Raw genomic sequence first — 20,039 nt, 5'->3', positions numbered from 1 at the left:
TCTTTAGAGTAAACACGCTCGGAGGCACTGTACATTGGAGTGCTTCACAATTAAACACAGAGGGTTTCCGAAGGGACCGACTGCTTGTTTTCCAGCCCAGTCTTGTGTTTACCTCAAATCGTCGGGTTTCTTCGTCTTACTCTAAATTGGCTGAGGCGAGAAATCCACAACTTTCATTTTAATTACGGGTAGTTTGATTTTTAGAAGAGACTTAACCGCACACACATACTGACCCCGGCACACCGATAGTGCCAATTAACCATCCCATTCATGCACACGCAAACTTCCTCTTCCTCATTCAGAATTCCCACTTGTAACACTTCTTTCTTTCTTTTTTTTTATGAATATCTCTTTGTTCTCTTCCTGCCGGGGAGTGCAGTTCATTCAAGACAGCATATTGTGGGCAGTCCAGCCATAAGATGAAAGAGATTTCTACACTAGTGTGGGGAAGTCTGCGCTTTATTGTTCCCCGGGTTTGACTGATCCTGATGCAGCGCTCTCTTGTTGCCTCGTATGTGTTTGTGAAGTTCAAAGTGCTCTGTGGAAACCTCAGCACGGAGGCCAGGTGATAGACTGTTTCTGTGAGGACTGTGCTATTTTAATGTTATTTCTATAGATGGCCAACTTAAACACATTGTCATCCGAGGAGAAATTGAAAATGTTGCGCAGGACAGCAAAAAGGGCTCAAACACAAACCTCTCCGTCTTCCTGTTTCTCTAACTTGACTTTATTGGCTCTCATGCGAGTCATTATTTTCCAGAGTCGCAGATTTGTTGCGGTTTCAGCGGCGTAATGTTCATCGGTGTTCCCTGAAGAGGTTGCACTCTAAGAAAATGAAGGCAATTTGTTTCGTTCCCCACTTCGGCACCTTCTGTCATGCCAGCTGTCTGCGCTGTGTCACAGGCCACGTAGAGAGCCGGGAAGTGATGCATGTAAACGACTGCAAAGAGCTTACACACACATACCGTAAACTCTCAAATAAAAGCCAGTCTTCAAGTAATGCTTTGGTCCTGCTGGGTCCCTAATAAAGGCCACATTAAAGAAGAAAAAAACACACGCATGGGGGGATGAAATTAATTAGCTGACATGCTAAATGCACAGTAGTCTTAATTTCTTCAGTGCAACATCCCTCTCGAGCAAGAACTGACATTTAGCCCTTTCAAACAAGTGTTAATCCACCAGTTGGTTTGTTGACTACAATTTTGAAGCCTCCAGTTTTGCCATCTTGTTTATTTAGGCCATATTTGGACAATAGGGTGGAGCTATGCAGCACGAACTGTGGTGGCGTTTTGTCTACGGCCTGAAGCATACCCTGCATTATCATCTGTTTGACTCTAAATGGTACCATAATTATAACCAAATGAACCTCGTTATGGATTGAAGAAGACCTGGAACTATTGATTGAGACCATGAACTCATTTAGAAACCTATTACTGAGGTAATAAATCAAGTGAGAAGAAGGGTCATTTTCTCATAAACTTACATACAATCTGATGTCTTTTTGCAACCAGTGGACTCGCCACCTGCCGGCCATTACAAAGAATGCAGTTTTAAGGCACTTTTCAGACCAAGAAGCACCGTGCATATTTTAAACAGTCTGGGCTAGTTTTCAAGCTCTGCAAGGTGCTGAAAAGCTAAACTAACCTGTGACAACTGGGGCTAATTACTGTAATGTCTATGTATAGTGTACAAGTAGGTGCTCTTTCATTAAGTGTTTGCCTTGTGTGCCCTTGTAAATAATTAGTGTGTGGAAGCTCTTTTATGAATTTACATGAAAAAGTCTACCAGGAAGGGTTTATGTCCTTTGAGCTGCTGCAAAAGGCTTTTAATGTGAAATAAATGAGCAGGAAGTTATGGCAGCTTTAAGGACCCATGTTGTAGAAAATGCAATGTCTTTTTTTGATTTAAAAAAAAAGGTTAGGTGCTATTTAATTACTGTAAAAGTATCTAAACTCTCAATCCACGGCGATATGAACACAGCTCGTCCCCCAACACGGTTGTTGTTGCAAAAGACAGCAGAGCTGATGGGGAACTCAATTAGCGGTGCCTGCTCAGGCCTGTGAGAGCTGACCAATCAGTGGAAACTGGGCTTTTCGGGAGGGGGAGGGCCTTAAAGAGACAGGAGCGGTCGGACAGAAGGTGAATAGAGGTGCTTCGGGAATGGACCATTATGTATTTTGAACTTTAAAACATTTTCTGTTACCCAAACTAAAAGTATGAACCTGTAAATAAGCATAATGTAATTAGAGACAATTAGCTGAGGGCATGTCTCTTCATTTGCATGTTAGAAAGTAAACCCTCTCTGCGCTTGAGGTAAATAAAGTGCATGAGAAGAGCATTAACCTGTTTTATAATGGATAATATTATTGGATCTTCCTGGAATTTTTATGAAGAAGGTGCATTTGAGTTCATTTTTATTTTGGAAAAGAAAACAAGAAAAATTACAAGGCATCCCCTCGGGGCTCTCTGCGTTTCTCTCTCGAGCTCCGAGTGATTAATTGGCATTTAAGAGGTAAAGCCTCGGCTTAACTCTCCAGCTCTGCCTACAAATGCGAGGCTTTGTCGACCTGATGCAACAGAGCTCCAAGATGCTTTTTGCTGTTGGACAGGAAGTGTTTATCATAGGGATTTTGTATGTCTGTGTGGTGCGCTTTGCACGTTCGCTTGAGGATTTTCAAGGTACTTGATTAAATGAGCGTTCCTTCTGCTGTCTTTCTTTTTTTTTTTTATGCTTGCATGCACGTCTCAGGGCTTTCATGTGAGTTTAAGTGTGTGTGTCGAGAAAAAGAAGGCGCCCGACTGTAGAGAGAAAGAGTGATCATCTCGATTTCTCTGTTCCCCGTGCTCAGCAGGTCGGCCCATCACCGGAGTGAGAAAGTGCATTTATCGCGGTAGGGGATGGGTGGGTCTGAGGGGTGGAGGACGACAAGGATAGAGAGATGATCCTAATAAAAAAGAGCAGAGTGGATGGCCTGAACTTACCCTGCTTGAGTTGTGTGATATGTGACACGCCCGCCCCCAAGACAAGACAATAACGGCAAACGCATGGGCTCATCAGTCGAGGACGGATCACTATTACGGCCTTATTCATCAGCATAATTAGGCCGAGAAAGAGATGTGGGACAAGTGGCTAGCAGCGCTGATGAAAGCTCATCAGCGGGCTCCCTATGGAGCTATGGCCACTGATTGGCGCTCGGGCCATCATTGCCTAGAAACTACTTCAAAATAGGGGCTCTTCGCTCTGCTGAACGACAGTAAAATGAACTTAATTGGCTTGCAAAGGCAGCTTGGCACAGGGATCATTTTTACTACCTTAACAGTCTGTGCACTGATGTGCTTGGCCTCTGCTTTAACAGCGTGTGATGCACAATACACACAAACATTCCCAAGAAACCCTCCAAATTTGAATATGCTCTTACCTTGAGCTTTTACAAACAACTCTAGCGGAAATCTGCTGGACCCACTGTTCGTTCCATTGGTGAAAGTGGCAGCTAATTTCGTATTTTGAAAAATAACTGTAATACACTGGGTGTGAAAAGGTTACTTCCTTATCCTGTTCCCCAACATTATCAGGTTTCCTCAAGTGTAAAGTCATTAATTTCAGACCAGTGTTGTGCCCTTTAATTAGTTAATTTATCAACTTTAATGGCAGTACACAACACAAAAGCTTGTTTCGTCGTGTCGTTTTATTTGTGTTCTACATAGTTATAATCTGCAAACCATCAGATTGACCGGAGATAGATAATGAGTTTACTTGACAATGAGAAAGACTGTTATCACCCAGTCCTGATGTACAGTTAAATAGTCGAGGATATTTAAACACAATCACAAAGCTTATTTCAATGTGGGAAAGATTATAATGGCAGGCATAACATGAATAGTGACAATAATCTTTTTAATGTTACCTTTTTTTAATTTTCTAATTTTTGGCCAAGCAACTATACTCGTGTGGTTTCCAAGTTGTATAGCTGTGTCTATCATTGGTTGTTGAATATGTGAAGCTCAACCAAAGCGTGACCAAGTGTTAGATTTAATTTTTTTTTATGTTGAGTTACTATGTAATGTAACATAAACAACATGACTGAATGCATGTAAGTAAAGTAGTTGTTTTACCCCAAAGCTTGATCTTTTACTAAACCTAACCAAGTAGTTTTAGTGCCTAAACCCAAATATCTTATGAGCCTTTGTGGAGGTGTCCCCACTCCCAGGTTGGGAACCACTGACCTAAACAATAAACTGTCTATGGCTTAAAGTGCCGGGCTATCTCACAGCAAATAAAAAAGCTTCCTATGAAACGCTTTGTTATCTTTGTCATCTGAGAGTCTCAGAATTGTGCAGCTCAAAGGTCAGTTAAATTGTGTGTGAAGAATATGTAGCATCATCACTTAGCAACTAGTAGGGCATAAATGAATACAGAAACAATTTCAGTTCTGACTTACTTTCATCTTATCGCAGGTCATCTGCTTGTTTAATGATATTGAAAACAGGCCGGGATCCATGCACCTTCAAAGCACTGTCAAGTACCTGAAGGAAGGGGAGAGTACTTATAATGTATAATCAAGTGTGTTTATACCTTTAGATGTCATATCTACTTTGTATCATATCTTTGTTCGTTAGAGACTCCCCCCTTTTCCTATCTAAGCAAATGATATGTTCTAGTTTTTATTTTCAGGGTAGTTTTGCCCCATCGTTTATAGCAATAAGTACCCGGGCCTCTGGAACAAGTTGCAATTGTGGGATTGATAGGACTGGATGATGTGGAAGACGGGCAGTAAATGCATTTCGTGAGTGGGGCCATTAAATAAAGTCATTCCTCGATTGATTCAGTTTCATATGAGAAGATTCTCCCAATCGTCCACTCCTCACATCCCGCTCCACATCAAATTTAATCCCTGATTCTACATGACAGTCCAACTTTCTCTCGGCAAGATTTTTTTTCCCCCCCAACCACCACTGAGAGACACTTTGTTTCACGGCCAAGAGAGATGTAGCAAAACGCTCCACCAGAGACGGTCTTGAACCAAAAACATGACCTGAGCATATGGCAGCGGAGCCATCAACAGCCACATACACACATGAAACGGCATCGCTGGGAACTGTGTCACCCAGCGAAGCGCCCGGCAGAACTGACTGCTGTGGTCCAACATAGATCTATCAAAGGGGACGGTTGTGAGCTTTCTTTTGTGTCCTATTAGTCCATTTAAGAGGCTACAAGGTCCACCGAGGCTTATTCAGTCTAGGGGCCATCTGCAGTGCAGAACTGTGATTGGGAAAGTGGTAAGTTAACAGGTTGCCAACAATGCTCTCCAGTTTGGACTCCAGAAAAAATAATTTGTGATGCCCCAGCCAAGTTTCCAACCAGATGTTTTGTAGATTTTAACAAAATTTCTGGAATATTCGCAAAAAAAGAAAATGTGCGTTTCCATCAACTACTGTCATTCGAACATTTGACAAATAGACAACACAGACAAATAGTTGTTGGTGCCAACTGCACCCTGACACGACATAAGTAAGAGAGCGCCAATCAATCATGAACAACCATGTTGAAAACAGGAAACAAATGTGGCATTTGTGGTAGTTGTGTCCCTTCAGTTGATGGAGCTGAATCTCCAATCCAATGCTGTTAACTCACTGAAGAAGAAGAATGTACAATGAAATTACATTATTATTGTTAATAGCCATGTGGAAACAGGATAGAGATAAGGCATTTATGTATGTTTCATGTTTCAAGTGCCTCCTTATTGCTCCACACTTACATAATATTTCTTCTGCCACCATTTTATGCTTTTTTCAGTGGATCGGACGCTTGACTGACATTCAAATCACATGATTTATATGCAAAATGAATTACGGGTTAGGGTCTATTTCCATTGGACACATTTCAGCTATTTACACCCATACCAGATTTATTCATGTTCTTAATTGAAAAAGTTAGTGAAAACAGGTGCATGGAGAACACTTACATAACTAGCAACAAAACAACTCAAGTTAAATTTAACTCTCCTAAACGCAATTAATCTTGCCAACCCAAAAACTTAAGAGTCTTGCCAATATCAGAGCACTCTTAGTTATTTTTACTTCATGAATAAGATCATTTTAAAGCTTCTGTTGCTAAGATAGTTGATTTTTGAGTCTCATTCCCAACTTGTCAAATACTGATGCTTTTGGATCCCAAAGTATTACAATCTTACCAAGAGGAGGTTTAACTTTGAGTAATGAAACGTCTGGAGAAGTCTGCGCCCGAAGCAGACTCTCTTGAAGTCCACATAAAGTTGGCAAAAGGGCCCTTCTGGACTTGTGCACGATGGAGTTCACTTGAGGCATCTGTTAGGTCGACAATTTTGCAAATGTAGCAAAGTCCGGACATTATCAGCCATCATAAATCACATATTACAGATACAGCAAGCACAGCGCACTTCCCGTTTTTAAAGCTGCACCTTAAAAAACTTTTATGAACAAATCACCTCCACATTACATCCACCTTATAGAGCACCACCTGTAAAATTCAGTGTAGTATACTTGTATAAAAGGTTTGGAAATTATTACTTTAAATAAAATTTTTATCATAATTAATTTTGTTAGCCTTAGCAATAACCTCCTCTCTCCTCGTATCTCTGCTCCCTCCCTCTCCTGCTGCCCCCTATATCTCTCACCCCTCCACCTCTTTCCCCCTTTTCTCTGATGCAGGACAATAGCTTTTATGACTACCTCGTAACTCACAGCACTGTGGAGGGTGAGGGGATTGGGTGGGTGTAGCGGCGGATGTTCGGCCGTAGATCTCCCTCTCCTGATGGGAAGATCGAAGCGTGGACGGGGAAGAGGGGGTACTGGATAGGAGCGGGAAGGTTGGGGGTGGGCGGTGGCGCAGGACTGTCGTGCGTTAATGAATGACCACCCGATAGAGGCTTGTCATCCTGCTCGAAGAGTTAGTGCCCTTGCCAGGATGGACAGCAGAGGTGGCAATTTGTCTTGCAGCGAGCAAGAGGGATCTGGACACAGGCACTTAAAAGAGCATTTGGGACCGTGCCGGGCAGGTTGGACCGCGAGACGGCTCCCCATAAACCCTGCAAAATGGATGATATCTGTCAAGGCTTAAAGGCTTCAAGTGTAGAAATGATGACTTCAAAAATGTTATGAAAAAATGCTTTTCTTTATTTCGTCATCCTTAAAAGTCTTAACCTTTAAATGTCAAATGTCTTGTGATTTCTGCTTACCTCCATGGTGCCATACAGCTGGACAGCAGCTGGACATGTGGAGACAATTCTTCAAAAACATAATGTTTTAGCCACGCTACAATGTGACAGTGTTGGTGAACTACTGAATAGACTGATTTTGAATTTGGCACATTGATTGATGTTCCCCAGAGGATGAATCCTCATGAACTTTGGTGATTCTCTGACCTTAACTCAGGTCACATATCTAGTGAAATATCTCCAACAGTGCCAGGTGGTTTGTTACACAAGACCATCTGGGAAGGCGCTGCTAGAAACTGTTTGGAAAAAGTCAGACACTTTCGAAAAACACTTGGCACATGGTTGGAAGAACCATCTGTCTAGTTTCAACTTCAACCAATCAGATCAACAGTAAGAGAACGCTACCACCAGCAGAGCCAGTTGGTAAATCAAACTCTTCCATAGAAAAGCCTTCAGTGCCGTTCTTTGCTCGTCTTTCAATGAAATAAACCCTCCAGTTCTGAGATAACTGATGCTATAGCAGCTACGCTAACCTATTGAGGAACCACCATTGTTGTTTGCAACCAAAGCCTCACAGAACCACTATCTTGACTTGTAGTCGTGCTGTTTTTCAGTTTCTCCAGACTTCTCTGGGCTTGATAAGAGGCTCATTTCAGCAACCATTTCATCAAACAATGCTTCCTGTGTAGCTTAATGAACTCATCTGTTTAGATGTATTGTCTGATTGCGTATTTCTGTCTTGGTATTCCCATTTGTCGACAGCGATTACAGTTGAAGCGAGTCTTCATATTGACCAACGTCTTCATGTGGAAGGTGATTGTGAGAGCTATTTTTTAAACACATACAATCCACAAAAATTGAACGGGCATCGAGGTTATGTTGCAAATTTTGTTATGTTGAAGCCGAGTCGCCATAAATCCTCAGTCTCCATGAGGATATATGAGAGACAACCACTCCAGAGTATGTAATTGTACGTCAAATAAAACATTATTCAGAAGATTCAAGGCTTTATGTGTTATTCTAGTCTTACCCAAAGAAGAAATTGATAAAAGAAAGGGTTAATTGCTTCTTTTCATCATCAAGTGTTGAAAAGATGCCTATCCCAAACAAATGTCTGGTTCAGCCAGTAAGGCTGTGGGTGTGTAAACCCCTTTGGTCGTGTTCCCAGTTGGAAGACCTTTTAATAAGGTCTTTATAACGGTGCCATGTATCATGTCAAGGTGACCCGAGGGAAATCCACATTATAATCTATCCAAAGGTTAATTTAAACTCACATATGGACACAGATAATTATATGCTTATTCAGTGTATTGACAGTGATGTCAGAGATCTGTCGGGTGGGTATTGGCTGGCTGCTTGTTTCATCAGTAGTTTTAAACGACATCAAAGCAGGCTGTCAGCACGTCCCGCGTGTTATTTGAATAAAGCGCAGCCTGTCCCTTTCTTCACCCAGCCCACATGAATGTAGAACACCCCGCTGATAAATCGTCCATCGTGACGGGAACATGATTACATGAAGCCGCGGCTGTAGGCCATTCGGCGGGCAGACGGAGCGCCATGTCACCTCTAAGAGGGCTTTGAATAAATGTCCCCGTCTCTACCAAGGCCCACTTCCTTAATCAGGGTGTCGGATGGTGATGATTAGCTTCCTGCGCGCGCTTCAGAGCTGCTGAATCGTCCGCATAACTCACACACTGTTAATAATCTGCCCGGGGAGATAATACCCTTCTTTACCTGCAGCTAATCCAGCCCTGATCTGAACCACATTGTTACTTTTTCTCATATTAAATTTCATTTATTGTGACAAGTACTTTCCTGGAAGTACTTCATATTCAAGGAGAAAAGAGATGCAAGGTGATTGCATCTAAATCCCTCAACTAGGTTAAATAATACAGTCAGCTGATGTCCTAGAGAGAAAGAGACATATATGGGGGGCTGTTGTTTCTCTCCTATCCCAGGTCACGGCTTGGGAGGGGGGATTACTGCAGCATCATTTCATTCTGTGTCCATATCCAAAACCTGGATTAGTAAGTGGGAGAGGGATTAGAATTTATTATCATACTCCATGTGCAGGCATCTGTTAAGGGCAGCGGCCCTTGAAAAGAAACATATTTCTGCTATTAAGCAAATGCTGGATGAGAAGCACGCCTTTGTCTTCGGTGCATCGGCTCTCGCTTTGATAGAGAGATGCGCAGTAGGTCAAGAGAGCTGCGATCCCTTATTTTCTCAGAGTCAGTTTGATGATTTGGGCCTGTTGTGAGCCAAGAGAGAGCCACTGAAGATAATAGTGGAACAATAAAAAGATTGAACACGTTCCAGAAGACTTTATTTTTATTTTTTTTACTCTTTCTTCGACCTGAAATAAAAGACATGCAAAATGTACATACCTCCATACGAGGGCTGTTCAGTTACACATTATCAGATTTAAAACCAGACAATAAAGCTGAGCCAGACATTTTCAACAATCTGTTCAAAAGCTCTTTTTAGCGTTTGGTAAAGACACATTTTGAACAAACGCAATTGAGTTTTGAGAGCATCCCTTTCCTGTGATCCCTCAGGAAAGCCACATTGGTTTGGCGTTTGGTGATGGCGGTAAAATAAACAAGTACTTGCCGGTTTAGACAAGGTTAAACCGACAGTTTTCATTATCATTTTTTATGTTTCAGGGTTGACAGAGACATATTTTCATTAGAGCACTTTGCCTACTCGTGGCTGTCAGTAGCCAGATGTTTTGGAAAGCTGCCTAGAAAGGTCAGAACTTTATTACAAGTAAAATTTTATTTGTGCAACTAACAACAGAGATGAGGAGTAGCTCTGGAAAAAATTATCATTTTAATCATCTCTGCCAAGGAGGTTATGTTGTTGCCCATGTCCGTTGGCTGGTTGGTTGGTTGGTGGGTTGGCTGCCTTGGTGCTTGGTTGGTTGGCTGGCTGGCTGGTTGGTTTGTTGGTTTGTTGGTTGGTTTGTTGGTTGGTTGGTTGGTTGGTTGGTTAGTTGGCTGGCTGGCTGGTTGGTTGGTTGTGTGCTTCCTTGGTTGGTTGGTTGGTTGGTTGGTTGGTTGGCTGGCTGGTTGGTTTGTTGGTTTGTTGGTTGGTTTGTTGGTTGGTTGGTTGGTTGGTTAGTTGGCTGGCTGGCTGGTTGGTTGGTTGTGTGCTTCCTTGGTTGGTTGGTTGGTTGGTTGGTTGGTTGGCTGGCTGGCTGGTTGGTTGCTTGGTTGGTTGCTTGGTTGGTTGCTTGGTTGGTTGTGTGCTTCCTTGGTTGGTTGGTTGGTTGGTTGGTTGGCTGGCTGGTTGGCTGGCTGGTTGGTCTGCAGGATTACACAAAAAATCTTGAAGGAAAGAAGGTGGCTGGTATCTATGAGTTTGTACAATTGCATGCGGGCCCAGATAAAATCTCGATCCAGCTGATTGAAATGTGTTTTATTTGAAATTGGATCGGACTTGATTGAATTAGAAGGGACTGTTGGGCCTTGGCGGAGGTATGCGCTCTACTAAGTGCCATTCTAATTCACAATGTAAGACTAAAAGATCAAGTTTTAATGTCTTCTGGATGGAGCATGATGAGGAAATGAGTATGTGGTGGCTTACATGTGCATCACAGACATATTTGTGAGACTTCCCCAGACATATACAATAAATGTAATTTACATATTTTGTCATATGTCAGATTTATGTATGCTGAGTCAGGTATAAACCCTTTGTGCACTCTACCTGTCACATGATTCCCTCTGAAAGACGTTTTGCACCAATCAATTAACCAACACTTCTTTCATGAACAGCTTCCCTCTATAAGGATTTGATGAAAGCTGTGTATCCGCTCAAGTTTACCATTTCACTTTTAATCAACACAGCAAGTATCCGGTGTCTCCCAGTGACTTTCAAACTCATTAACTCCGTCTAACTCTCAAGCCAGATGAAATTATTTAATAACTCAATGCATAATTAGGAAATTACACAGCCGTACAGTTTTGAGCTCTCTGCAAAAGCGAGGCTGTTTTGTTTACATAGTGAAATCCATTTGCTTATTTTCTGTGCAGCACTTCTCTATGAAACAGCATTGTCTTTGGACCTGGCATTGAATTACTGTGTGCATTTGTCAATAGCATTTATCTTCATGCTCAGATGCACTTCAGGGAACACCTTATGCAGCACGGTACTTTTGAGACAAAGGATTGGAGTTAACCTTGAAGTATTGATTTTCTGCCATCTTGTACATGTACCATATATCCATGGCTATGTGCTCATCCCTCTCCTTCTCCGTCTGTCTTTTCTTCCAGAGATACTGAATGGGGGTGTTTACGTTGACCAGAACAAATTCCTGTGCCATGCGGACACCATCCATTGGAGTGACATTATCAAGAACCCGCAGGCTGAGCTGCTGGTGGTGCCATCCAACAACAGCAACCTTGGATGTGAGTAGCGCACGTGGGTGGAAACCAGTGCAACCAGTAGCTCTGGATGAAAATCTATTTTCTTTTTTTTTTTTTTTAGGTTTACTCTGAAATGTGAAGCCAAACCGCATGCCAACATACTGTAGAAGTTCACACACACAAACACACCCTCCCCCTACCAGCAGCAGTCGTGCCCTCTCCCTTTTTATTCATTCAGTTTGCCTGGCGGTCATTTGGAAGCAAAATCACATAGCGTTAGATCAACGTGTGAACCTTTCCATTGTAGTGGTTTGGTAGCGGCTCTGCAGCGAGGCCCATGGAGCTGCTGTCTGCTGCGCTCTTTTTAAATCTCAGTGAATCTGACAGCTGGTTTGAAGCTGCCCACTTCCCCTGGTGCCCCCCTCTCCTCCTCCCTCTGTGGTCCCCGCAGTCCCTCATCTCCCTCTGCTTTGGACATATAACAGGCGTCGCTGTCCGCCGGACATTCAGTGTCAGAAGACCGGGCTGTTTGAGACTCTCTCAAACTTTTCTGCACATTTATGGACGGGCCTCTTGCTCATTTTGAGGGAGCGACGGGGAGCTTAGAAGTGACTTTGGGCACTCGGTATCAAAACATGTCAGGGTGAACAATGGGGACAGCTGAGGCGCCAAATCGCGAGCAAAGGCACGAACAATGGGGGGAAATGTTGGGGAGATTCTTTGATGAAAAGGCATGATGACCTTTCTTCGCTTGCAGACTGAGCCGAACAAAATCTGCATAGCCTCGTGACATCGGCAGGGAGTTAGACGTCGCGCAAAGCCGGTCGCTCGGTTTGAGCTGACACTTTTAAGTACAATATGTGCAAAACATTGCTATTTTGTTGATTAGATGGCACTGACGGAGGAGGAGGATGAAAAGCAACAAAGAAAACGGAGGAGGTGGGCCAAAAAATGACAGTGGAGCGCGTGGGAGTTGAGGTTGCCAAATTGGGGGCCTTTGCCAAGCCGTAGTTAGTATTTAACATTAACAACCCCACAGTGGGAGTGGTTGAAGGGGCCGGGTGACAGTCTCCTGCACTGTTCCACTTACTCTGTAATTAACCCATAGTCAATTAAGTCTTGATGATGGGCCGCTGGCAGATGAAGGCTGCAAGTGCTCTGTCAGGTCCCACTTTGCCTTTGCCAGCGCTTGACGGAAGGGAGTAGAAGCCTGTCTTTCATGCTTATGTTCTCTACAGGCCACAAGTCGCCAAAGTGACTCTGGGTCTATTGTCGGATGAGCGGAGGAGATTCGACAGATCTGTCACTGTCACCAGTCGGGGAAGCTTTAAGGGTGTGCGTGAGTGGACGATTAGGCGTTTGGTGTGCGACGGGGCTGTTTGTGTCTAAACTACATCTGAAGTTTGGTGATGAGTTGTCTGATTCACAGTCCCTGTGTTTGTGTGTGTGTGTGTTCTGCAGGCAGACGCTGTCATCGCTCATGTAACGGGCGCTGCTGGGGCCATCAGGAGGACCAGTGTCAAACCTGTGAGTATGCACACAAACACCCTGAGAGTCGCAGTCCTGCTAACTAGGGTGTGACTAACAGAGCATCACAGATACTGACTTATGGGAATAGTTCGACATTTTGGGATGTAACCTTATTTGCTCTCCTGCCAGGAATGATATGAGACGATTGACGCCACTCTCATGTCAGCGCCTTGTGCAGTGCTGGAGCCAGGACATGGTTAGCCCTAGCTTAGCATAGCTTGACTGAAATCACTTTTAAAATTTTTGTTTGTATAGAAGTTTAACAATTGTTTATTAGTTTTAGAGTAGGTGGTAGCTGATTTTTGTTTCACCTTTAACAGACCTAGGCTAGTTAATTCCCCCTGCTTTCAGGCTTTATGCTAAGCTAGGCTTAACACTTCCAGCCATGAAGATGATATAAATCTTTTTATCCCTCTCAAAAACAAACTTGTTAATTAGAGCGCTTAAGGAGTGTTGTTGCATGTTTTTTCACTTTGAACAGAGCCAGGCTAGCATTACCTAATTCACTCTGCTTTGAGAAGTTGTGCTAAGCTAGGCTAAACACATCCTGACCCAAGCTACTTAAGACAAGGAAACTGATATCAATCTTCTCAACACACTCAGAAAACATTAATGTTAATGTTAATTAGTGATCTTCAGAGGTTTGAGTAGGACAGAGCCAAACTAGCTAGTTCCTCCTGATTTCAGTCTTCATGCTAAGCTAGGCTAACTTCAGGCTCCAACAGGACGCTGTTATGCATCTGTATGTCTCACTCAAAAAACTTTTTGGAGGTGTTGCAAGATGTTTTGCTTTACTTTGAACAGAGCCAGGCTACCTAATGTCCCCTGCTTTCAGTCTTTATGCTAAGCTAGGCTAACCACATCCTGACTCAAGCTCACACTTATACCTAACGCACAGACAGGAGGCTGATATAAATCTTATCTTACTCTTGGAAAATAAAAATACATACTTTAGAGGTGTTGGTATGAAAAAGCCAGGCTAGCTAATTCCCAAAGCTTTGTCTTTATGCTAAGCTAGGCTAACCACCTCCTGACTCCTTTTCAAGTCCCTCTCAGGAAAAAGGGAATAACTGTATTTCCCAAAATGTTTAATTATTTTCTAAAGAGATTATAGTTAAACACTAGAACTCAACACAAGTCCAGGCTAATGAAATCCTTTAAACCAGTTGACCCACTGTATTTACTGAATGCTTTGGGGGAAATTGAGGATACTGCTTTAAAATAATCTATAATCTGCTATAATCTGTTTGGACAGAGATTTATTGTATTTTGTCTGTGTGAGCACTTGATACACATCTGTTTTTAGCTGTTTCTTTTTTAATTTTTTATTGAGCTCCGAGAGCTAAATCAAGGTCAGGTTCTTCAGTGTGTAACTACTTCATGTAGCTGCGTGAGACGAGTTTGTTAACAAAATCGGCGATGGATTGAAAAGAAACTAATGGAGAGAATCAACAGAAAAAGACAAAGGAGGGTAACAACAGAAATAATTGCAGTTCTACTTTTCTATTCACGTCATCAAGATCTAGAGAGAGACTCGCCTGTTTTTCACAGACTAATAGACTTGGGGGGCCTTGTTGTATTTTTCACTGCCGCATCATTATGTTCCCAACACAGCGGAGAGTGAGCACAGCAGTTTTTAATGCCTCGGCTTCAAGCTCCTGCTGACTCGCTGGCTGGTAGATCTCCTACAGTACCAATAATGTGTGGGAGGCTGTTCTTTAGCACAAGTATTGGAGCAACTTTGATGCAATGGGCACGAGCCACATCCAAGTATTAGTGCAGGACAAATAATACTCACTAATACAGCTTCCTTTTTGAAGTGGTTCTGCGAGGAAATGTGAGAAAGGAAGTAAATATTTCCGCAACAGTTGGCAGTTCTGGGAATTAGCAGCACAGTTGGACGCCGTCTTTGGCCAGTCGGTCCACTTGGCTAAGAACACCAATTGTGTGAGCAGAGATATGTGGAATTGGAGAGATCCAGTGTTAAGAAACTTTGTTTATCCAGGGGAAACCAATTGAGATCACTCCAGCAATGTCCCTCTTCAGACTGCTACCCGGGAGCCGTCAAGCAAAGCCACAATTTTCCGCTGATGCTGGAGCAGTCTGGGGATAAGAGGCTCGCTCAGGGGCACCTCTAGAGCAAAGACAGTGCTCCATGTTTTTAAAGTCCGTCTGGACGTTCAAGCAAATGACCTTGTGGTCACGAACCCTCTTGTGTGACCTTTATTGCTTGAATTCCATATCAGACAATGTTTGCATGCACCTATAGCGTGAGACGAAGGTTGAGGGTGGTGGTATTGTCACTTTTTATGAGTGTGAATGTGTGTCAGACCTTTAAAATTCTCTCTTTCCACCTCCCGTGCAGTGACAAAGACGGTGTGTGCAGAGCAGTGTGACGGTCGATGCTTCGGGCCTTACGTCAGCGACTGCTGCCATCGCGAGTGTGCCGGCGGCTGCTCGGGCCCCAAGGACACGGACTGCTTCGTACGTCAGATTGCACACACAAAAACAACCTCCCTATCACTCCCCTCCTTCTATTTTTGACTTTCTTTCCTTCTCTCGTATCTGCCTCACACACACGCATCCAAAGACCCCCCGCCATCCTCCCTTCCATGCGTCCACGTCTTTTTGTTCAGCATCTGTTTGTCATCCTCCCCGCCCGAAAAATGATCCACGTTGTTTACCAGCTGATAAATTGTTTGTCATTTTACGGGGCTGTAAAAGTCTGACGCTGCGGCGCTCTTCAAAGAACAAATTGGTGATTCAGTGCTCCAATTAGTATCCCTTTTATCAAGTTCTTCCTGTCTTGCGCGCGAGCACACTGACAGGGATGATATTGTAGTTGTAATTCACGGAAAAGGCTCATCCAATTCAATTAAGGCTGTTTCAGCCTGTGGCCACAGACGACAAAACACTTAAGAGGTTTATGGGAAAACATTTCACCATTTACATCATGGCTGTGGATCAATGGCTCCAATTTTTCTCCCATTTGGCGTTCGAAGAAACAAGGGACGACTGCATGATCCGGCCATCAGACGTAAAAATGAAATGCTGCTGCAATACTCCGTCTCGCAGTGACTTATGTGAGAAAATCACCTCCCGTCGCCTTACCTCGATGTGTTTTACTCTACTGGAAACCTGGTTGCTGCCATCTTCCTTCAGCTGATTGTTTTTTATGTGCTTTCTGCAGGCTTGCACCAATTTCAACGACAGCGGAGCATGCGTGACCCAGTGCCCTCAGCCGTTTGTGTACAACCCCACATCTTTCCAGCTGGAGCACAACCCCAGAGCCAAGTACACCTATGGAGCCTTCTGTGTGAAGAAATGTCCCCGTAAGTCTGCTTTGCCTCACCCAAGCAGCTGCATGTAGATACAGTTACTGTAACGTGATACCGCAAGAACATAGATGCTCATTATGATGAAGTATTTATCCTCTAACCATCCTGAAATAGGACTCCAGACAATTCAATTGAAGACAAATTAGCCAAACGTAAATAAATTGTCTATCGCAATCAACTAGTGGCTTCACCATCTGTCTCAGCTTCTGGCAGCTGAAATGAAAGCAAGTGTTGGATCTTCTTTCACGGATACGGAGTCAAGAGTGCGTCAGTGATTCGGCGAGCATGCCTTAAAAGTCACGCCATATCAACAGAATGCATATTCAAGTCCCACTGATCATCAAACGAGCGTACACCAGTCGCACTTCTCCACCGAACTGATTTGATTCATTGCTTTTGCTGAGTAATATGGCCCGAGATCATTAGTTTTGATCATTATACAAACGTGATTAAAACACAATCAATTTCTCGCCATTAGAGAGGTCCTTCTAGGAAACTGGTCTTTAAGTAAATGTTACGCTTTGATTTTACATGGTAAAATCATTAGGAAAACAGTGTTTGCGATGCAGCTTATCATCACAGCCTATCTACTGTGAAATAAATGAAGCAAGAGTCAGCTAATACTGTTTCTGTGTTGCTGCCAGATAATTTCGTGGTGGACCACAGCTCCTGCGTCAGAGCGTGTCCCAGCAACAAGATGGAAGTGGAGGAGAACCGCATCAAAATGTGCATCCCCTGCACCGACATCTGTCCTAAAGGTAAACCTCGGAAAGCCATCAAGAATAATCCTCCTCAATTTGCTCTATACAGAATAAGTTAGACCAAAGATTTGACTTTCCTGTGTGTGTTGCATGGGCTAAACTTGGGGAACGCTTACATTGATTCCTTGATATCACGTTAAATGTTAGGGAAAGTACAGTACAGAGGTGATTTACAGCAGCTCCATCCAGACTGCGACTCCAGACACAACCAAGAATACAACGAAAGGTGTAAAGCTTGAGAGGAGCGACAGGGAGGTCAGGCATCGCCCTCTTCCAGAGGCTTGTGTTACGGCGGGGTCAGCCATAGGGTTACAGGAGCCCGACCCCAACAGGATGGGCCGGGGCTAGTCGGTTAGCATGCTAACTTCAGAAGATGTCTTTGCAACACAATGCACTGACGTCAAAACTGTTTTTTCTTCACATTCTGGTGATATATTATGTTGATTTTTGAATGTATTAAACAAAAAATCTTACATATTGCTCCTTTAAATCCCAGTAGCAGCCCTAACTTGGCTGATTTAAAAAAAATTAAAAAAAACTTGCATACAGTGTATCAAACATTACTTAGTCTACTACTAGAAAGTGAAGAGACAACACATGTTTTGGGGTTCATATATCATATAGTTTGGCCCGACGGTTGCACTATAAGTAATGTCATAATTTGACACTTTGAGTGACTCTAAACTGCCATCACCGGTCCAATTTTAATAAAACTAGGAATGATGATGCATTTTATTGCCCATTGGCCCGCGGAGTGCCTGCATCACTCATCACTGCTGACTGCTGCCTTGTGAGATTGTCAAATTTGTCTTGGTGCAGAGATACACTGACAACACTACGTCTTTCTTCCACTACATCCCGACACAGGATGCAACACAGAGACCGAAGAGCAAAACCATGGCCAAGTTTCAGTGTATGATGTCGAAGTTAATACTTAATGGGATGGAAATCAGGCTATATACATATTTCTCCTGCTTCCCCCCCTTTGTTGGCCCACTGCACTGCATTTACTGTATGTACAAGAGCTTATGCAGTTAAACCTTTTTAATCTAATAGCGTTATGCTAACGGTGATGATACTGGATCAACAGTAGCCCGCAAGAATTAATTTAAAAGCTTTATGGGAAATGAAATTTATGTTTTTTTTACTGGAGCTGGCTTAGCTTTTTTAATATTACACTAAATATACTTACAGCTGATATATTTATTTTAATATAACCCCCAAAATATCAACATCCTCACTGAACAGTCCAGATTAAGTATTCTCGAGGCTTTCTATGGTGTTGATTTCAAGACTTATCACGAAATATTCTTTATGTTTGTGTATTTATTTCATATCTTTTCATATTGCTGCTGCGATGGTCCAGTGTGTGTTTATTACACATTGGAGGATAAATGCGACAAATCTGGCATAAACGAAAGGTCAGATGTTTGATCCCTGCAACAGTCAGCATGTTAATTACCAGGAAATTAAATGGTCCCATAACGAGAAACCACTCTTACCTGCTCAGTAATTACGGCTCATTTTGTGCAGCTGAATGTCTGAAATGTCTAATGTGAAATTAAACTGCATTACCTCAGTTCAATACAGCAGATTAGCCCCTTCATCATATTGTTCTCACAAAGGTAACTGATCTGCCCTTTCTCTTTCGAGGGAAGACAATAGTGTTTTCCTTCAGGCTCCATGTACGGGCTCTGGCGTCCATTGATTGGTTAATCTCTTGATTACATCGTCACGCAGCAGGGAGGGGTTAATGAGGGATAGCCCAAGGAACTGTGGGAAATGATAACAAATTAACATTTCAGATATGGAATTGGCTGGTATAAATCACTATCAAAAACTGGTTACACCACTTAATGCAAGCCTTATTCATCATCCCCCCTCCGCCTCTGTCAGAAATACTTGGCTCACACTAGACCGCAAGTTTAATTAATGCAGATGTAATGAATTCATTATAGGGAGGAATTGGCTGTGGATTGGCCCATGCTTTCATCAAAAGAAATCCAATGCATGGAGAGGGGCCGCGGCCTTGTCTATGCACCAAAAGAAGCGGTACATTCTCATAAAAGAGTATGAAGAATTAAAGTGACGAATAGCTAATCGTAGTTTCTCAAGATGAGGTCTCTGCTGTACAAGGTCACTTCGACTGTACGCTGCAGGAGGTAATTTCTTCGGACCCAGAGCGACTTAAATGTGATTTTCTTGGAATAATTCATGATTGTGTGTTTGCATTTGTGTCGTCAGTGTGTGACGGCATAGGGACGGGCAGCCTGCAGGCAGCTCAGACCGTGGACGCCAGCAACATTGATAAATTTGTCAACTGCACCAAAATCAACGGCAACCTCATCTTCCTCATTACTGGTATAAAAGGGTAAGTGCTGAAAAATCACACGTGATGCACTGGTTGAAACATGGATGGATGGTTGCAAAGTAAACACTGATTTGATGGCATGAAGGACAAAAGACCTTTAGGTGCAGTATAAAAAATATGCTACATTGATAAAGCATACATTTGGAGTCATGTTTATGTCCACCTCCTGAATTTTAGCCCAAAATAGTGAAGTTGCATGCTATAAAACCCAAACAATGAGCTGCAATATGCTAAAAAAAAAAAAGCTATAAAGAGCTGAGGGGAACTGCTGAGTTGTGTGATAATCACCTATCACATTGCATCGTACAAGGTTTAAATCACTTTAACTCTATAACCATTGCATCTTAACATAAACATAGTTATTGAAATACAACATCCGTTCCACTTCATGTCTGAGTGCGGTTCACACAAAGGCGCAGCGTGCATTCTTTGGACAACATGTTATAAATAACAATCACTTCAAATTCAATGGAGTA

At 42.8% G+C, this 20,039-nt stretch overlaps 1 protein-coding gene across 6 annotated transcripts in view; it reads left to right on the top strand.

Moving 5' to 3' along the window:
* LOC311253432 (receptor tyrosine-protein kinase erbB-4-like) overlaps positions 1-20,039 on the top strand; it is a 305,493-nt gene that overhangs the window by 191,850 nt on the left and 93,604 nt on the right. For all 6 annotated transcript variants that reach the window (XR_014621681.1, XM_084347398.1, XM_084347397.1 and 3 more), the window contains exons 4-9: positions 11,471-11,605; positions 13,025-13,090; positions 15,459-15,577; positions 16,284-16,425; positions 17,076-17,189; positions 19,437-19,563. Coding sequence is in view for 5 of the 6 variants with exons in the window: in XM_084347398.1 (XP_084203524.1) it covers positions 11,471-11,605; positions 13,025-13,090; positions 15,459-15,577; positions 16,284-16,425; positions 17,076-17,189; positions 19,437-19,563 (703 nt within the window). In the remaining variant the exon portion in view is untranslated. The remainder of the gene's footprint in view (positions 1-11,470; positions 11,606-13,024; positions 13,091-15,458; positions 15,578-16,283; positions 16,426-17,075; positions 17,190-19,436; positions 19,564-20,039) is intronic.

This window comes from Pagrus pagrus (genome assembly GCF_965226575.1).
Source record: "Pagrus pagrus genome assembly, chromosome: 24".
Classification (NCBI taxonomy): Eukaryota; Metazoa; Chordata; class Actinopteri; order Spariformes; family Sparidae; genus Pagrus; species Pagrus pagrus.
This window is presented reverse-complemented; position numbering and strand designations above follow the sequence as displayed.